The sequence below is a fragment of the Falco peregrinus genome, chromosome Z, assembly GCF_023634155.1.
Source record: "Falco peregrinus isolate bFalPer1 chromosome Z, bFalPer1.pri, whole genome shotgun sequence".
Lineage (NCBI taxonomy): Eukaryota > Metazoa > Chordata > Aves > Falconiformes > Falconidae > Falco > Falco peregrinus.
In genome coordinates this window covers 63,210,499-63,226,595 of record NC_073739.1, presented here as the reverse complement: position 1 = coordinate 63,226,595, position 16,097 = coordinate 63,210,499, and the positions used below count along the sequence as shown (strand labels likewise).

Below are 16,097 nucleotides of genomic sequence, written 5' to 3'. Positions count from 1 at the left end.
GTGAACATAGTGATCCCAGACCATTGTTTTTCTGTAATTCTTTTTTAAATAGATATCTTTTTGTTTTTCTGTAATTTTTTTTTAAATATACATCTGTATGTTGTCGGGAACTTTTCCTTTCCAGAATATATTGATTGCATTTATCAACATTAGATTTCATTTCCCCATAGTTGTTTAGGTAAGTTGTTTAATTCACTTAGTGTCTTATAGTTCTCAAAACTAAGGAAGTCTAGATGAGTTTAGGTCCCAGATTTTGCCATATAACATTAATAGCTATGTTGACCCACATTGCATGTAAGTGGAAGTTGCTGGTAATCTGTAGTCAGATAAATAACTATTGCCTTTTTAGAATCATAGAATCCTTTAGGTTGGAAAAGATTAAGATAATTGAATCCAGCTGTTAACCTAGCACTGCCAAGTCTGCCACTAAACCATTCGCTAAGCCACATCTACGCATTTTTTAAGTACCTCCAGGGATGGTGACTCAACCACTTCCCTGGGCAGCCTATTCCAATGTTTGGCAACCTTTACAGTGAAGAAATTTTTCTTGAGGTTCAATCTAAACCTCCCCTGGTGCAGCTGGAGGCCATTTCCTCTTGTCCTGTCACATGCTGTTTGGGAGAAGAGATCGACAACCACAGGCAGCTGTAGAGAGCAGTAAGGTCTACTCTGAGCCTCCTTTTCTCCAGGTTAAACCACCCCAGCTCCCTCAGCTGCTTTTCATAAGACTTGTGCTCCAGACCCTTCATCAGCTTTGTTGCCCTTCTCTGGACACGCTCCAGCACCTCAGTGTCCCTCTTGAAGTGAGGGGCCCAACACTGAACCCAGTATTTGAGGTGCGGCCTCACCCCAGTGCGCAGTAGAGGGGCACAACCACTGCCCTAGTCCTGCTGGCCACACAGTTTCTGATACCAGCCAGGGTGCTGCTGGCCTCCTTGGCCACCTGGGCACACTGCTGGCTCATGCCCAGCCGGCTGCCGACCAGCACCCCCAGGCCCTTTCCCACCAGGCCCTTTCCAGCCGCTCTGCCCCAGCCTGTAGCGCTGTGTGGGGCTGGTGTGACCCAGGTGCAGGACCCGGCACGGAGCCTTCTTGAACCTCATCCAGCTGGCCTCAGCCCATCGGTCCGGCGTGTCCAGACCCCTCTGCAGAGCCTCCTGCCCTCAAGCAGATCAACACTCCCCGCAGCTTGGTGTCATCTGCAAACTTACTGAGGGTGCATCCGATCCCCTCATCCAGATCATTGATAAAGATATTAAATGGAACTGGCCCCAGTACTGAGCCCTGGGGAACACCACATGTGACCAGCCACCAGTTGGATTTGACTCCATTCACCACCACCACTCTTTGGACAGAGCCATGCAGCTGTTTTTTTACTCAGTGAAGAGTATGTGCATTCAAGCCATGAGCAGCCAATTTCTTCAGGTGAATGCTGTGGGAGATGGTGTCAAAGGTTTTACTGAAGTCCAAGTAGACAACATCCACAGCCTTTCCCCCGTGCACTAAGTGGGTCACCTTGCCCTAGAAGGAGATCAGGTTCATCAAGCAGGACCTGCCTTTCATAAACCCATGCTGGCTGGGCCTGATCCCCTGCTTCTCCTGGATGTACTGCATGATGTCACTCAAAATGAGCTTCTTGGGTGGTTTTGATTCTTGATGGTAACTTCCCTGTTTTTCTATACATCTACAAAAAATTCCCTAATTCCTCTGTAGGCTTACTGCAATACTTTGGCAGAGAATTTTGAAAGCCTGTAAAAATTACTAGCTGCTTGCTTTATTGAGAGACGATAGTTAAAATTAACTGAATTTCTTATTAGTGAAGGAAAAGATCTTGGTATAATCAATTAATGCTAGCACTTGGAATATCTGTTCTGTAGGTAGTAAAAATGTAAATAAATGTAGTATGCTCCTGAGAAAAGATTTGTCAAATAAACCAGTAAATGGTTAGATTACCTGCAGAATCTGTGCTGTTCAGCATTGCTTTAGTATGGACTATATGCCATCCCACTTTCTCCAACCCTACTACATCTCAAAAAAGAGTAGGAATAGCAAAGATCAAAAGAAGTGCTCCTAGGCTGTAGGGCAGTGTCCATAGAGGAACAGACTGTGAATATGCAGGCAATGTTGAACTTCTGGAAATGCATGATTTTAAAGGAGATAGTATTGTAGAGGTTAACAGTGTAGAGAAAGTGGAAGGGGAATGACTAGTCGTTGCAACTAAAGGGACAATTAGGGTTCCTTTAAAAGTGTAGTTAATTTGAACAAAGATAAAACATATTTCACAATAAACAAATTGTCATGTGAAGAGGCGGAGGGGAAATCCTCTCAACGCCAGGTGTTTGATCTGTCTATCAGTGCCCCAGGAAAGCCCCCTCACTGAACAGCCCCGCTGGATCGGGGGGCAACTCAACTGCCTTGTTCAGGGAAACACGCCAACAGCATCAGGGGGGCCCTCCTCAGGTCTTCCCACTTTACCTGAGTGTGTTACCCACTGCCGGCAACTGCTGGTGCCCACAAAGGACTCACACTAACGGTTTACAGAATAACACTCTTTATTATAAAATTGTGACAAGATAAGGTTCATGATTGCTGGTGATAGGGACTGTGCAAAAACAAGTTTGAAGTGATATACAACCAAACTATACACAACCAAAACATTAATAACTAATAACAGCTAGCGTAAGTTAGTTATTTAGCATCCATAAGTCAAAGATCTTACCCAATAGGTGTCCCTATGGGGGAGAAGGCGGGTGCAGCCCATTGACTGATCCCAGAAGTTACGATTGAGTCTTCCCTAACTTCTCCCCTCATTCATTCACTTTTTATACTTTACTCTCAGGTGAGCTTGAGTGACTCTACTCATACATTCTTACATTATTGATTGGTATAAACTTCTCTCGCTTTCATTTAAAGACATAGTTGGTAAGAAATAGTGCATGCTCAGTGAGGGGCGGTCATGCCTTGGAGGTGAGTAACTTTGGGGTGGAGATGTGTGTTCGTATTGTAACAAGATTACAATGGGAAAGGTTCATCTAAGAATAGTTTTAACACAGTTGTTGGCTCACCGATGGACATCTCTTACATTTCACATTTGACAGTTGCTGTGCAGCCTATCGGCTGTATGGCACCACCAAGTTCCCAGTCCTGCAGGGAGCACAGCAGAGCCTGGCCAGGGGCTCTCCACTCTGCTCCACCTCCACTGCTCCTCTAGGACAGCAGGTTGTGTTGCCTAGGGAACCATGGTGGAGTAGATTCTGTGCATGCCAACTGTCCGAAAGTGGCAACTGTATTTTTCCCTAAAAAGGTTGTTAGAATACTACACCTTCTGTTAGGTTTATAATTTCCCCTCTCCAAGCAATTTTCCCACACAAATCATGGAGCTTCTTATTACTGGTCCCAGTGGAGGTCAGAAATATAGGTGGACACAAAGACATGAGAGAAATTTGTAGAAGATTCTTTTTCTTTTAAGGCAACTTTGTTTAAATAATTCCACCTTCACTTAGAAACATCAAATAATTTTAAACTTAGCAGATTCCAAATATAGTATATTATGCAAATGAAGCATTCAACTAGTCTCAGTTCTCTTAAGTAGTAATATTAAAAAATATGCAGATAGTTCCCAATTTAAGAATTCTATTCCTTTTAGGATTAATTTATGATTAGTTTTGACAATAGTTATATTTAGCTTACTTTTAAAAATTGGGTTTTCTTATTAAATGATTGCTGAAAAAATTCTCACCTCTGTGTTCTTGAGGAGACGTCTTTGTGTATGGCTCATGAATCATTTCAAAAAAAGAAATCCCTGGAGTCAGCTCTGAATCTCTGTGTAGCAATGAAAACAAATCCTTCTCCTGATTCTCAGAATATGTCAAAGATGTAGTATGTGGTAAGGTCCAAAGAGTAATTTTTTCTTGATCTTTGTAACATTTTATTCAGCATTTAGTATTTCATATTTGTTAGAGCTGTGACTTCTCCTAGACAGTGAATGACCGGTGAATGTTTTTAGGTTTGTTTGTTTGTATTGGGTTTTTTTTTTTCTTGCAGTCCATTGATAAGCTGCTTGTTTTTAAAAAACTTACGTAATTTTCTCAAGTTCTATTAAGAGAAAGTTCAGGAGTATCGGGACTATTCTGTTGTTCTATGAAGTGGATGCAAGTTCAACATTTGATTTCTTGAATGCACGTTTACAGTATGCAAATAGAACAGCATCACAGATCTTTTTCAATGCTATTCTTGAAATGCTTCAATTGAGGTTTTTAAAGTATTTTATTAACATTTTTTATTTTATAGGGACTGGGAGCAGACAGCAAAAATCTCTATCCTTTCCTGCTTCCTGTTATTCAGCTAAGTACAGATGTTTCTCAGCCTCCCCATGTCTATCTTCTGGAAGATGGTTTGGAGTTGTGGTAAGAATGTTCTTTATTAGTTTCTAATTTTTTAAATGTTGTTTTGATATACCCAGAAGGTGGGCGGAGAAGGAGGTTTAAAAAAACCCTGTGACTGCATTAAGAATTTATATATTGTTATTTTACCCTGATATCATCTATATACCTTTTCTCAGAAGAGATGAAGTTATGATGTTAGTAGAAGAAACACATTTTAAAAATAACTTTTTAAAATTTAAAAATAGAAATTATTTTTCAGGCAGTTGATAGTGAACATACAGTTCTGTTGTGAAAATAAACAGCAAGTCAGAAAGTCTAGACTCACTATAATCTGTGTGCTAAACTAAAATTTGAATGTGTTTGACTTTGGGAGCACAATGATCCAGTGATTATCAGGGCTTGTTACTGGAAGAGATGATGAGTTTACAAGGGTAAAATGCAAAAATTATCTTCCAGATCTCAGGCTATTTGGTGACTGAACAAAAAGTGGCACTGTGATCAGTTTGCCGTGAGCCCAATTTGTATGTTTCGGGTGCAGGTGACACCACTGTAGGAGGAGGAAACTGTTCCTGGACCAAGTTCAGCACATCCCTTTCCTACAGAACAGGAATGCATTGAGTTTGTCTTGAAATACTGAGCAATTTGTTTGATCTAAATTGTAGATGGGTATTTGAATTACAGATACTTAATCTACAAATGTTCTATGTGCTGCAAAACTAAAATGTATAATGCTGTTAGTGGTGGAGCAGCAAGCCAAAGTGCAATATCTTCACAAAATTTAAGATGGGCCCTTCTAATGTATCGGTTCAGAGCCTTTATATCTTGTTAATAATACTGGTCTTGAGGTTGTTATTCTGATGCTTATGCAGAAGAATGACATTTTAAGGTGTCCTAGAGCATCAGAGGAATCTGGATGGAGTTGGCAGACATGGTTGGGACTCTAATGGCTTCTTGAAACAAAGGCTGTTCTCCTGCTAAGATACTTTACGTAATCAGAAATATTATTTAAATATAGTAATCTCACACCTAAGATCTAGGAACAAATTGGAATGTGATACTCTGGCTTTAAGTATGAATTTGATTTGTAGCCACTGTTTTCAAACCTCAGGAATGTTACAAACAGTGCAGAGCATATCGTTCTGTTTTTATGTATTGTAATCAATGCATCATTGTAGACCTCAAAAAAAGAAAAAAGTGTGAGCTGGTTGCCACCACAGCTGCTCCTTTGAGGTATAAAGCACTACACATGCGGTCCTTATACGGTGAATATCCCTCTCTACCCACCTCCTCTGAGTTCCCAGGTTGGGTACTTAAACATTGTCACAGCTGCGTTTTGGAGGTTACATTGTCTTCATAAAAAGACAGTGGCATGTTTTTCTTTCTTTTCCTACCATAGCAAGACCCATGCCTATACTGATGTGTGTGTTGTGAGGACTACTGCTGCCCTTGAAATATGCTTCAAGTAACTGTTACACATTATTTAAAGATCATATAGATGGTTACTGGAAGTTACAATGTTTTACATCTGTCAGAATGATTGCTCACTGTTATTCATAGATAATCTTAAATGTTTTGCTTAATCTGTTGGTAGGTTAGTGACATTGGAGAATAGTCCATGTCTTACACCTGAGCTCCTGAGAATATTTCAGAACATGTCTGCCCTTCTTGGTAAGTCTTTTACTAATAAAATTTCTTTGTGATTTTTGTTCTTTTTTTGCTACGCCTTGTGTTGTTCGTGCATTAATTAATGCTGCTGTGGCTAAAGAACTGAGGGGGCTTGCAAAATTGTAACTGTTAAAATATGAAGAACAGCTTTTTATTGTTTGACTTTTCCATCCTCTTGAATATTTATTATCTACTTACCCTCTTTTATTAATAAATTGAGGCTGCTTTGTACCCAGAAAATAAGACAAATTTCAGTTTATCATTTCAGAGTTTTTTTTAAAGAAGTTACAGAAATTTATCATGAAATGTGTGGAGTTTTAGTGATACTGATTATATGGAATCCTTGCCTGTTCTGCTTACAACCACAATGATGATTTCTAGTCTGGAGAATTTAAATTTCCATTATTAGCTTTTCCATTATACAGTTAATAACTACGTACGATGTTTCCAAACTACCTAAATATGTCTGTAACCATATCAGTCAAGCAGCACTGAAAATAAAAGCAGTAGTTGTCGACAAAATATAAACATAGCAATGAGGATTTTTTTTTTTTAATTTATTTTTTTTTAATATTAACTAGTCAGAAAGTAACATGTAGTTGTTCCTTTCCAGATATATATGCCTTTCTGAAAAGAGCTTTACATATCCATTTCAGGATACTACTGCTGTTTGAACTTGATGTCAGAGGAGTTGTACAAAATGAGTTAGATTTGCCTTTTAAAGTAATCAATGCTATCCTTAAAGATATAGGAATAGAATGTTGCATTTGATATGAAGGCTTGATTTCACTTGCATAACTGACCTTCCCTCAAAGGCTGTGGTGCTATTACTGATGTAGAATAATCATTCACAGCATAATTGTCACATTTGATTTTTGTGTCAGCGCTACTGCTAATGTTTAAATTCTGTTGAAATATAATAGCCCTATAGAGGCCTTGCAGAGGCTCCTTAATCCATCTTTCAGTGCAGCAGATTGAATAATGTGGAATGGAGGAATACATTAATTCTCTGAGGATGGATACATTTCTGCACTGAGACCGCTTAAAATGACAGCTAAATCTTATAAAATTTCAGTTTGGGAATGTGGTCAAAGTGAGACATAACCTGTTTCAAGAAGCATCAGATTTAATGTGCCTGTGCTGTACTTTTAAAGGTGTGGCAAAAAGCAGGTTACTGGAACTGGAATAATTCCTCTGATACCCAACAAAACCCAGAGGAGCACATGAGTTAGTTCAGAAAAAGATATGTTTGATTCAGGAAAACCTGGCAAGAGAATTGATGCATAATTGGGTTTTAAATGTAATCAGTTGAAGGTGATCTCTTTCTACAAAAATGCCTTTACTAAACATTGAGCTTTATGCAAAGATGAGTAACTGAAATTCTCTCATTTCCATGACATGTATCTTACCTGTTTTTTCTTTCTGGCCTGAAATAACTAACTTCCTGAAATTTTGCTGCTCATACTTTATTATCTTTGTATCAGTTACCACAGAACGGAAAGTTACGGAAGGCTTGGTAGCACTTCATGTTTGTATGACCATTTCTTTACAATTTGCCTACTGCATCAGTGTTTGAACCTTAAAATATGGTTGCATCCAGTAAGAAGAAAAAAACCTACAGACCTCTAAGGAGAATGCAGTTACTTCAAAGCATGTTTAACACTGGTTAATGTGCTACTGAAGCTAATTTGTAGATGTATTGGAATCTTTTGATGAAGCTATTGGATGGATAGTTGAAAAATTACCTCTTTTCAAGTAAAGATACGCAAATATTCAAACCAAGTGATAACAAGACATGACCTGTCCAAGCACTGAGATATGAAATTAGTCTTGTATTCAAAGCTGTCCAATAGCCTTGTCGAATAATGGGAGCATTAATGTTCTTTCTAATGGAAGGGAAAAGAGGAGAAACTGCTAAAACTCCCCAGAACTTTTCAGATGTTATAATGGAAAACCAGCCGTGCTTTCTGTCATGTGGTATTTTCTGTGGAAGTTTTGCTATGTAAGCCACACATAGGCTGCAATTATGTAAGCCATGGAAGACATACCACATCTTAGCCAGCTGCTGGTAGTTTAATCTGATAAGGAACTTTTAAATGAAGTTATGTAAAAGTATTTTCCTGTTGGCTTCCCCTGATCATTTTAATGGAATATTAATTGAAGGTAGTGATGTAGAAGTCCACTTACTTTACCAAGAACAGTCTGTCTCCCAAACTGGTTTTAAGAAAATTTAGCAAGCCCTTTGAGTTGTTTTAGTTTTCTGTTTTGTTTTCAGACAACGAGGGCTGTTGGCCTTCTGCACTAGTATCAGCCTCCATGTGAAACTTGGAGATCTTTTGTTTTGCTATGGATTGTGTTTATAGATATTCTGGGGTGATTTTCTGTTTATTTATATAGTTTGATAGGTATTGCCTGAGGACGTATCTGTTATTGTCTCTTCAAACTGTTGTTGTATACCATCTTCTGTGTGTATCTGTCTGTTAAATGGATATGCTTTCCTTACTGAAATACTCAAGGTATGGCGTAAAGCTCCGTGTGCTTCAATCCAAAAGCTCAACGCCAATTGATGTGGCACCTGGGTCAGAAGGGCAGAAACGCAATCCTGATTTCACTCTTTCTACTCAGGATTTATTGACTCAAGTGTTAGAGGGATCATTTATCAGTAATTGCAGGTCCCTTATGTATCTGTTTCATTTGTTCCATCTTTAATACCTTCTTAGCCCAGCATCACATTTAAAACTTGACTTTTTTTTTAATTAGCATTAGCTTTTGAGGTCATTGGATTTCTTGTGCTTCCATTTGAGGACATGAGAGATCTTGTGCCTCTTGTTACTCTCTGGCAGGGAGACAGAACCAGAATGGTACTGAATAGATGATAATTTTTTTTTTCTATTTGTAGGCATCTGGCACCTAAATGCTTTGTGAGGAAAAACAACTTTTAGAAGCAAATTGTTTTGGTTTTACTTCAGTTTGGTGATGAGGTTCTGAATTGTGATTTCTCTTTTTCCAGAGCTGAGTTCAGAAAATGTCAAAAATTGCTTTAAGATTATCAACGCGTATGTTTTCTTATCATCATCTGAATTTTTACAGGTATGTTACCATTATATAAAGATTCATATTAGCACCTTGGTTCCCTACTGGCAAACTATTTGCTCTCGTGTCGGTTGGAAAATATTGTACATTCAAACACTTACACTTTTATTCATTTATCATTTCGTCCTGATGTTAGCTCTTTATGGCACATGGTGGATGCTTAATCGAATCAGATTTGAGAAAGATTATTATTCAAAATTAATGTTTTGTGGATTGTTTTAGTACTTTGATACCTGAAAAGGTCCTATGCAGGGTAGTAATAGTAAAATCTAATTATCCTACCAGATTAAATTATGATCATAAATTCTAGCAAAACTAGAGATATTATGCCTTGTTCTCACATCTTCATTATAAAATTCATTGAGATAGACAGTTTAAAAAACCTGCAAAGTCACAAAAAACCAGCAAAATGCTTAGGTTAGCTTTTCACGAGTTCAGGAAAGACAAGCATTTTTGCAAATATGATCTTTGAATAGAAGCTGGGTCTTTGGACATATGCGTGTAGATACAAAATGTGTTTGCATAATATCTCCTTTTTCATTTAATTTCAGATGTATGCTGCTGACTTATGCCGATCATTTTGTGAACATTTGAAGGACGTAACTACTGATGGCCAAGTTCAAGTTTTAAAGGTAGAGTGTAATAAAACTAATATCCAGAGCTACATATTTAACATGTGTGTAGAGACTGTATATATACACATATGTATGTATTAAAAATACTACTTTTCCCAAGAGATGGTCAGTATAGCCTTAAATAGAGTACCCTAAAAGATAATGACCTAGTACACTATTCCTGTACCCTCTCTCCAATGCTTTCATTACTTCATGTGATTACAGAGTGTTGTCCTTGGGTAAATGGGTTCTAAGCTAGTTTGAGGCCTCTTTGTACAGATAGATTTAGATTAAGATTCCCTGGTAACTTTCCCACTTGATATTTTTCTAGATTACTAGAGAAAATTGTAGTTGGTGAGGGCTTGGATCTTCATGAAAATAGTTTGTTCTCAGCAAAAGCACACTTAAACAGCCAGATGACCAGTCACTGCATTGTGAAGATGTTATATATAGAAAATCTCGAGAGCATTGAGTTGAAAACAAGGATTGTATTTTGAGTCAGAGTAACATGATTTAATCTTTGGCTTATGGAAGCTAATCAAATTTGTGTATTTCTAGTTGAATTTTAGAATGGAGAAGAGTACTGCAGTATAACACAAAAGATACTTACGCTTCTAATAGCAAAATAGAAGGGCAAAATCAATCTGATTAATTAGTTTTGAGAGTTGTCCCAATTTAGTTTTCAGCTTGGTTCACAATTCAGAAAAAATGTCGTTATTAGGACAAAAATGCAACTTCAAGAAATGATTCAACCCTGAAGTAAAAATAGTACTGGTATGTTAAAAATCTAGGTTCATTTTGAGTGTTTCTAATCAAAATGTGCAAAGGTAATAATCTAATTTCTGTATCTAGCCATCCGAATCTGAGTTTTATCTGTACTTTATCAACCAGTATTGATCCTTTTGCTAACACAAACAACAATAATATATAATTTCTTCAATATTAGTTTTCCTTTTCAGTATTCAATACTACTAAGAAAAATAATTATACAGTAACCGCATATTTGAAAAACTGGCAAGATACGGGTTAAGTGAGAAGCCTGCACATGTGTATTATTATAAAAACTGTTCGTGTGATTTTGTGATTAAATAAGCATCACATGATCAAGAAGCATTTTTATTTTTTTCTACATTTCTGTATGACTCTAGCACATAATAGGTCTAGAGCCAAGCTTTTCTGATCTTCACTGAATGCTGAATGTATGTACTCTCACGTTGCTTTGTGTAGCTTTTGTATTTGTACCATGACATAGGGTTCAAACGGTCTTTGCTTTTGGTATAAGTTGCTAATGTAATGGCAGCAACTGCTTAAATAGAGTTGCTAGAGGTTCTTCAAAGTACTAAAACCCTAATTTTTTTTGCACAAACTTTAAATAGTATTATGAAAGAGATGTTACAAAAATCATAAGCTCTTGCAATATTAAGCACAATACTTAAATGTGCCTTTTGAAGAATTTCAGGAAGTAAAGCTGGAGTGTGCAATGCAAGATAATTGAGCAGCAGTTGTAGTGTATTACTACTTAAGTTTCCAGTGGCTGCACTAACGGGGAACTCTGTTGCTTATAAAAACTTCAACTTGAATTCAGTTCATTATATATGCACTAGAGGAAAAAACCTAGATCCTACCTACCTCTTTGGTAGGTTGCACAACTGCTTGCAGAATGCAGGACAGAAGACAGGAGAAGCTGATGGTCCTCCCAACTTGTAGTTCCTTCTGTGAGGAGTTCAAGGACTCTAGTGCTGGAATTTGAAATGTCAATTCCTTTCTATCATTACTGTTATTTAGAGTTTATAGTTCAGCAAACGTTTGATGCAGCAGCTTTTAATCAGATCTCTAAAGTGGTATGCTGCTGCTAATATAGTATTGTTTACGCATTTGGCTCCCAGTGTGGCCTTGCATTAGCTACAGGGCTATTGTCCAGTATGGTACTTACACCTTCTTAACATGCCTGCTTGCTTCCAGAAGGATATCTGAGCCATGTTTTTTCACATGAAGGAAGATGTTTTGTCAGGCGTCACTGTGCTGACTGGTTAAACAAAAAGCCCCTAAGATAAATACTGGGAACAGAAACATCTGGGGATGTTCTCTGAAATATTTTCCTACAAACAGCTTTGGCTGGATTGAAAATACATCAGAACAGTAAATAAATGGATAAGATTGAAAAATACTGATTTAGACTGATAAGACTGTTTATCACGAGATTGCTCACGCTTGATGTGACTTGATTTTCTAATTGAGACAGACAATAAAAGGTTAGAAAAGGCTCTATACAAGGAACAAATGAATTAGCCAAAACTTCCACTGCCTGGAAAAGATGAATGGGGAAAAATTTATGTTCACCTCCATACAACACTATATGTCTACAAAAAATTAACGTTCATCTCCATATAACACTACAAGTCTACAAAACTGAGAGGCATTGAAGGGGGTCAACTGGTTAACATCTCTCTCAAGGCAAGAAGTGGAGGACTTTAAATGAAGCTAGCAGGAGCAAGGTTCAGAAAGAAAAAAAGATTTGGGGGAGACTGGGCAAGAGCATGGAAGAGTAGTTCCTTATTGAAGTGTCTCTGAGCTGAAAGTAGGTGGTTTAAGGGAAGCACCTTTATATACACATCAGTGTATAGATGCATGGTCTCTGTCTTTACATACCCGTAGGAGTGAACAGGTATCAGCCCATTGTTCTCACAGCTTTTCCCCCTCTTCATCTTGGTACAAAGGGAGACCCTAAACAGCTGGGTTAAAGAAAGTCTGAAGAACAAGGGGAGGGGGGGAATTTAGTTCAGGTAACAGCTTACAGAGGGGAAAAAAAAGAACTGAGAAGCCAAGGGTAAAGAATATTAAAACTGGGAACCAGAGCAGCATACTTAGAATTAACACATTTGAGAGCACTTGTGGTTACTTGATAGCCAGCAAAGAAATGGTAGGTCCCAATCAATGGTTCTTCAAAAAAGTGTCAGGACAAAGGTATGGAAATAAGCCTTAAACTGCTGGTACTCGCCCCTGCCTGCCAATGCACCTTATCAAACTGCTTTTCCTGGAGCCTTACCAGGGTCCTTCCTTCCAACCCACTTCATAGCTTTGCCAGTGAGAGGAGGGGGCTCTTTGAGGAGGTGCTTGGCTAGGTGAGTTTCACTTGGCATGTTGGTTTTCGTCAGGTCTGTTATGCAGATCAGGTTTGCAGAGTACTTCACTAGAATATAATTTCAGCAATCTGAAATAATATTAAAAAAGCAAACCTGGTATTTATTGGTAAACATCCTACCAGGGCTTTCTATATAGACCAGTATATGTAGTTTTAAAGCTTCAGTTAAGATTTTTAGAAGTACTTCAATTGTCTAATTCAATTTTGTTCTTAAGGTTGTGGAAAATGTCTTAAAAGTGAACCCTGTTTTGGGTCCTCAAGTGTTTCAACCACTTCTGCCATCAGTATTCCGGGGGATTATAGACGGGGAGGTAAGAGTTACTCTTGAACTACTCTCTACTTTTCCTTTTGAGCAGAAAAGTACTTTCTATTTTCTGGCACAGCTTTTTCATATTGATGTTGCATTTTCTCTTATTTTAAAAGCATCTGATAGAGCTTTGACATCTATTTTAAAAGTCTGTAAAAGTCACATAGTAGTGCAAGATTTAAAATGACATATCATTTATTTTGTAATCTAGTATCTATTTTAATAAAATAACACAGATTTTATTTGCTGTCCTTTCATTATTCATGTGACTGTGTTTAATTAGATCCTTTGTAGGTGTTGGGAGGGGTTTTGTTGTAGTTTTTTAAAGACACACACTACTCCTTTTTAAATGTACCTGCACTATAGAAGAACAAACTGGACAAGAAGATTGACTTGACCTTTTTCTTATTTAAATATCTAGTATGTCAGGATTCAAAGGTTGTGAGAATGCTTTGTGTGAGACAGAAGAGGCTTTAAGATTTAGCTTGCTTGAATGTCTTAAGTTCTCCCTTTCCTCTCTCTTTTCCCTTCAAAATTCCATGTTCAGTAAAAAGGAGTAAAATCCAATATGCTTTAACTGTGTTAAACCTTGCAGTGGTAGCAGGAGAAAAAAAAATCTTGAATGAGTGGGTAGAATTCTGTATGCTTTTGACTTTTTTGATCAAATTGGTTTTTTTCAGTTGAAGACTTTCAGATATCAGTATTTGGCTCCCATTGTTACTGAGTTAAATAAGACATTTCCAAGAATAAGCCAGGTAGTATTACTTAACTATGTACTTTTTGCTGTACAGAACACAAAGCAGAGTAGTTTACAGTTTAAGAAGACCCAAAACTGGAGAGTGGATTATTGAAATGTCTTCTGATTTAAGACTAATAAATTGCTTCCTATTCAAAAAGGTATTGATTTGGGTACAGTTTTCAGGTAGATGCTGGCATTTCATTTTTCAAGGAGGCAATTCTATGAAATACTTTTATATTCTTAGATGCTGAATTTAATATGAGGAAATTTGTAGCTTCTTTGAAATTAAAAGTAATAACAACATAATAAACTTATGAGCTTATTACTGTATCCAGTTAATTTTGAGATAACAAACTGGTTACTGGCAAATGTATTACAGTTTCTGTCAGTGAAATAAGTAACAACTTAAAGAAATACTAAGCACTTTTTAATGTTACTACAATTGTAAACAGTGATTTTGAACCATAATCAACTGTGAAAGTAATTTTTAAATGGTACAATATACTGTTCATTCTTTAAGATGCAGGTTTTTAAATTTAAAGCAAAATCACTAAGCAAATTATCATTGCTTTTTGGAGGAAACTGACTTTGAGATTGTTACAGTTTTCATATTGTAAGAATCAAGAGACTGGTAATGATTGTTCAATCAGTCTTGTATTCTTAGAAGCTTTTAAATTACAATTTCTGATTTTAAATTTAATAAAATATGTAAAGGATGCATACAAAGCATTTTTCTCTTAATTAAGCTAAGCCTCCTTTGTTTTGGTTTACTTTTGTTTCAGAGGTACCCAGTGGTGATGTCTACTTATTTGGGGATCATGGGCAGAGTTCTACTACAAAATGCAAGGGTTTTTTCATTACTTCTGAGCCAAATGGCATGTGAATTGGGTCAGGAGGTAAGGTTTTTTGTCTTACTTAGCTGGATTGCATGTGAAAGTCTTGTGTTTCTTTGACCTGAAAGAACTTTTCCCTCTGTTTTCCATGCTTGTTCCTGCCCAGTCTACCTTGGAAATTGGTCTTTTGCCCTCCTTTGGTCCTTCCTCTAAACATCGTGTAACAAGTTGTACATGTTCTCATGATTACCTTAAAACATCTCCTTAGAAGTTCTATACAATCTCTAAATTCTCTTCCCGGTGCATCCCACAATAAGCCGTGTAAACCCCTTTAGTTTGCGTGGTATTGCAGGGTGAGAGTTACTTTCCTTGTGCCACCTTGAGGGGCCTTGCATCCTGGTTAATGGTCTAATCATTCTCCAGTGAGTTTCTAGGAGTATGGGGTTCAGCATGCTCTGGTTCTACTGATGACATTATTGAGGTTCTGTTGCTCCAAGTGTTCTTTCTACTATGTCTTTAAGTGAAATATTACTAGTTTCCTTATCCTTAGGTATAATACATTTCTCAAACAGGTAAAGACAAGCCTTTCTATTTGTTACCAGTGAAGGTGAAACAAAGTTCACATGCTTTGTATGTATTAGACTGTTATAGGAAAACTGAGTAATACACTACTCTGAATAAGTCTCTGTCCATGAATTAAATGCACTTCTAACTTCTAGGTTACAATTATTGGTGAGATGGGGTTCAGGGCCTAGAAGCACTGTCGCAGAAAATTTGAAGAACAGCTGTTGTTCGCAGCTTCGGTCAGGTGTATGTAACTGTACGGTGTCTTTCTGAAGTACTTATAAATGAAAAGGAATGTTCTGTTTCCCATTGCAGTTGGACCAAATTCTTGGGAGCGTGATTGAAATGTGGGTTGATCGGATGGATAACATCAGTCAACCAGAAAGAAGAAAACTTTCTGCTTTGGCATTGCTTTCACTTCTGCCATCATTGAATAGGTAAGTAAATGTACAATGCCTTAAGAATGTTTCAAAGGCCCTTAAGATGGTTTTTGAGGTATTTCACAATTCCACAGGTAAATATTGCAATACAAGTAGTTCTGTTGGCTTTTTTTCTTTTTTTTTTTTCCCCCAAGAGAAAATGTAGAATTTTCATGCTACATTATGTTAACTTTTTATTTGGATTCATAGCAATATAGTAACCTTTCTTCTATTTCATGGAAAATGTCAAAGTGAAGAAACAGCACTGCAGATTTTATTTTCCAGTCTCATACTAATATTGAACAAGCTGCTTCTCTCATCTGTGATAAAGTAGTT

The 16,097-nt window shown here is 37.3% G+C and overlaps 1 protein-coding gene across 5 annotated transcripts in view; it reads left to right on the top strand.

Moving 5' to 3' along the window:
• The window catches only part of IPO11 (importin 11), a 99,771-nt gene that overhangs the window by 52,956 nt on the left and 30,718 nt on the right, over positions 1-16,097 (top strand). For all 5 annotated transcript variants that reach the window (XM_027791219.2, XM_055791505.1, XM_055791507.1 and 2 more), the window contains exons 24-30: positions 4,291-4,406; positions 5,977-6,053; positions 9,061-9,140; positions 9,695-9,775; positions 13,115-13,210; positions 14,728-14,841; positions 15,658-15,779. In XM_027791219.2, coding sequence (XP_027647020.1) covers positions 4,291-4,406; positions 5,977-6,053; positions 9,061-9,140; positions 9,695-9,775; positions 13,115-13,210; positions 14,728-14,841; positions 15,658-15,779 — 686 coding nt within the window. The remainder of the gene's footprint in view (positions 1-4,290; positions 4,407-5,976; positions 6,054-9,060; positions 9,141-9,694; positions 9,776-13,114; positions 13,211-14,727; positions 14,842-15,657; positions 15,780-16,097) is intronic.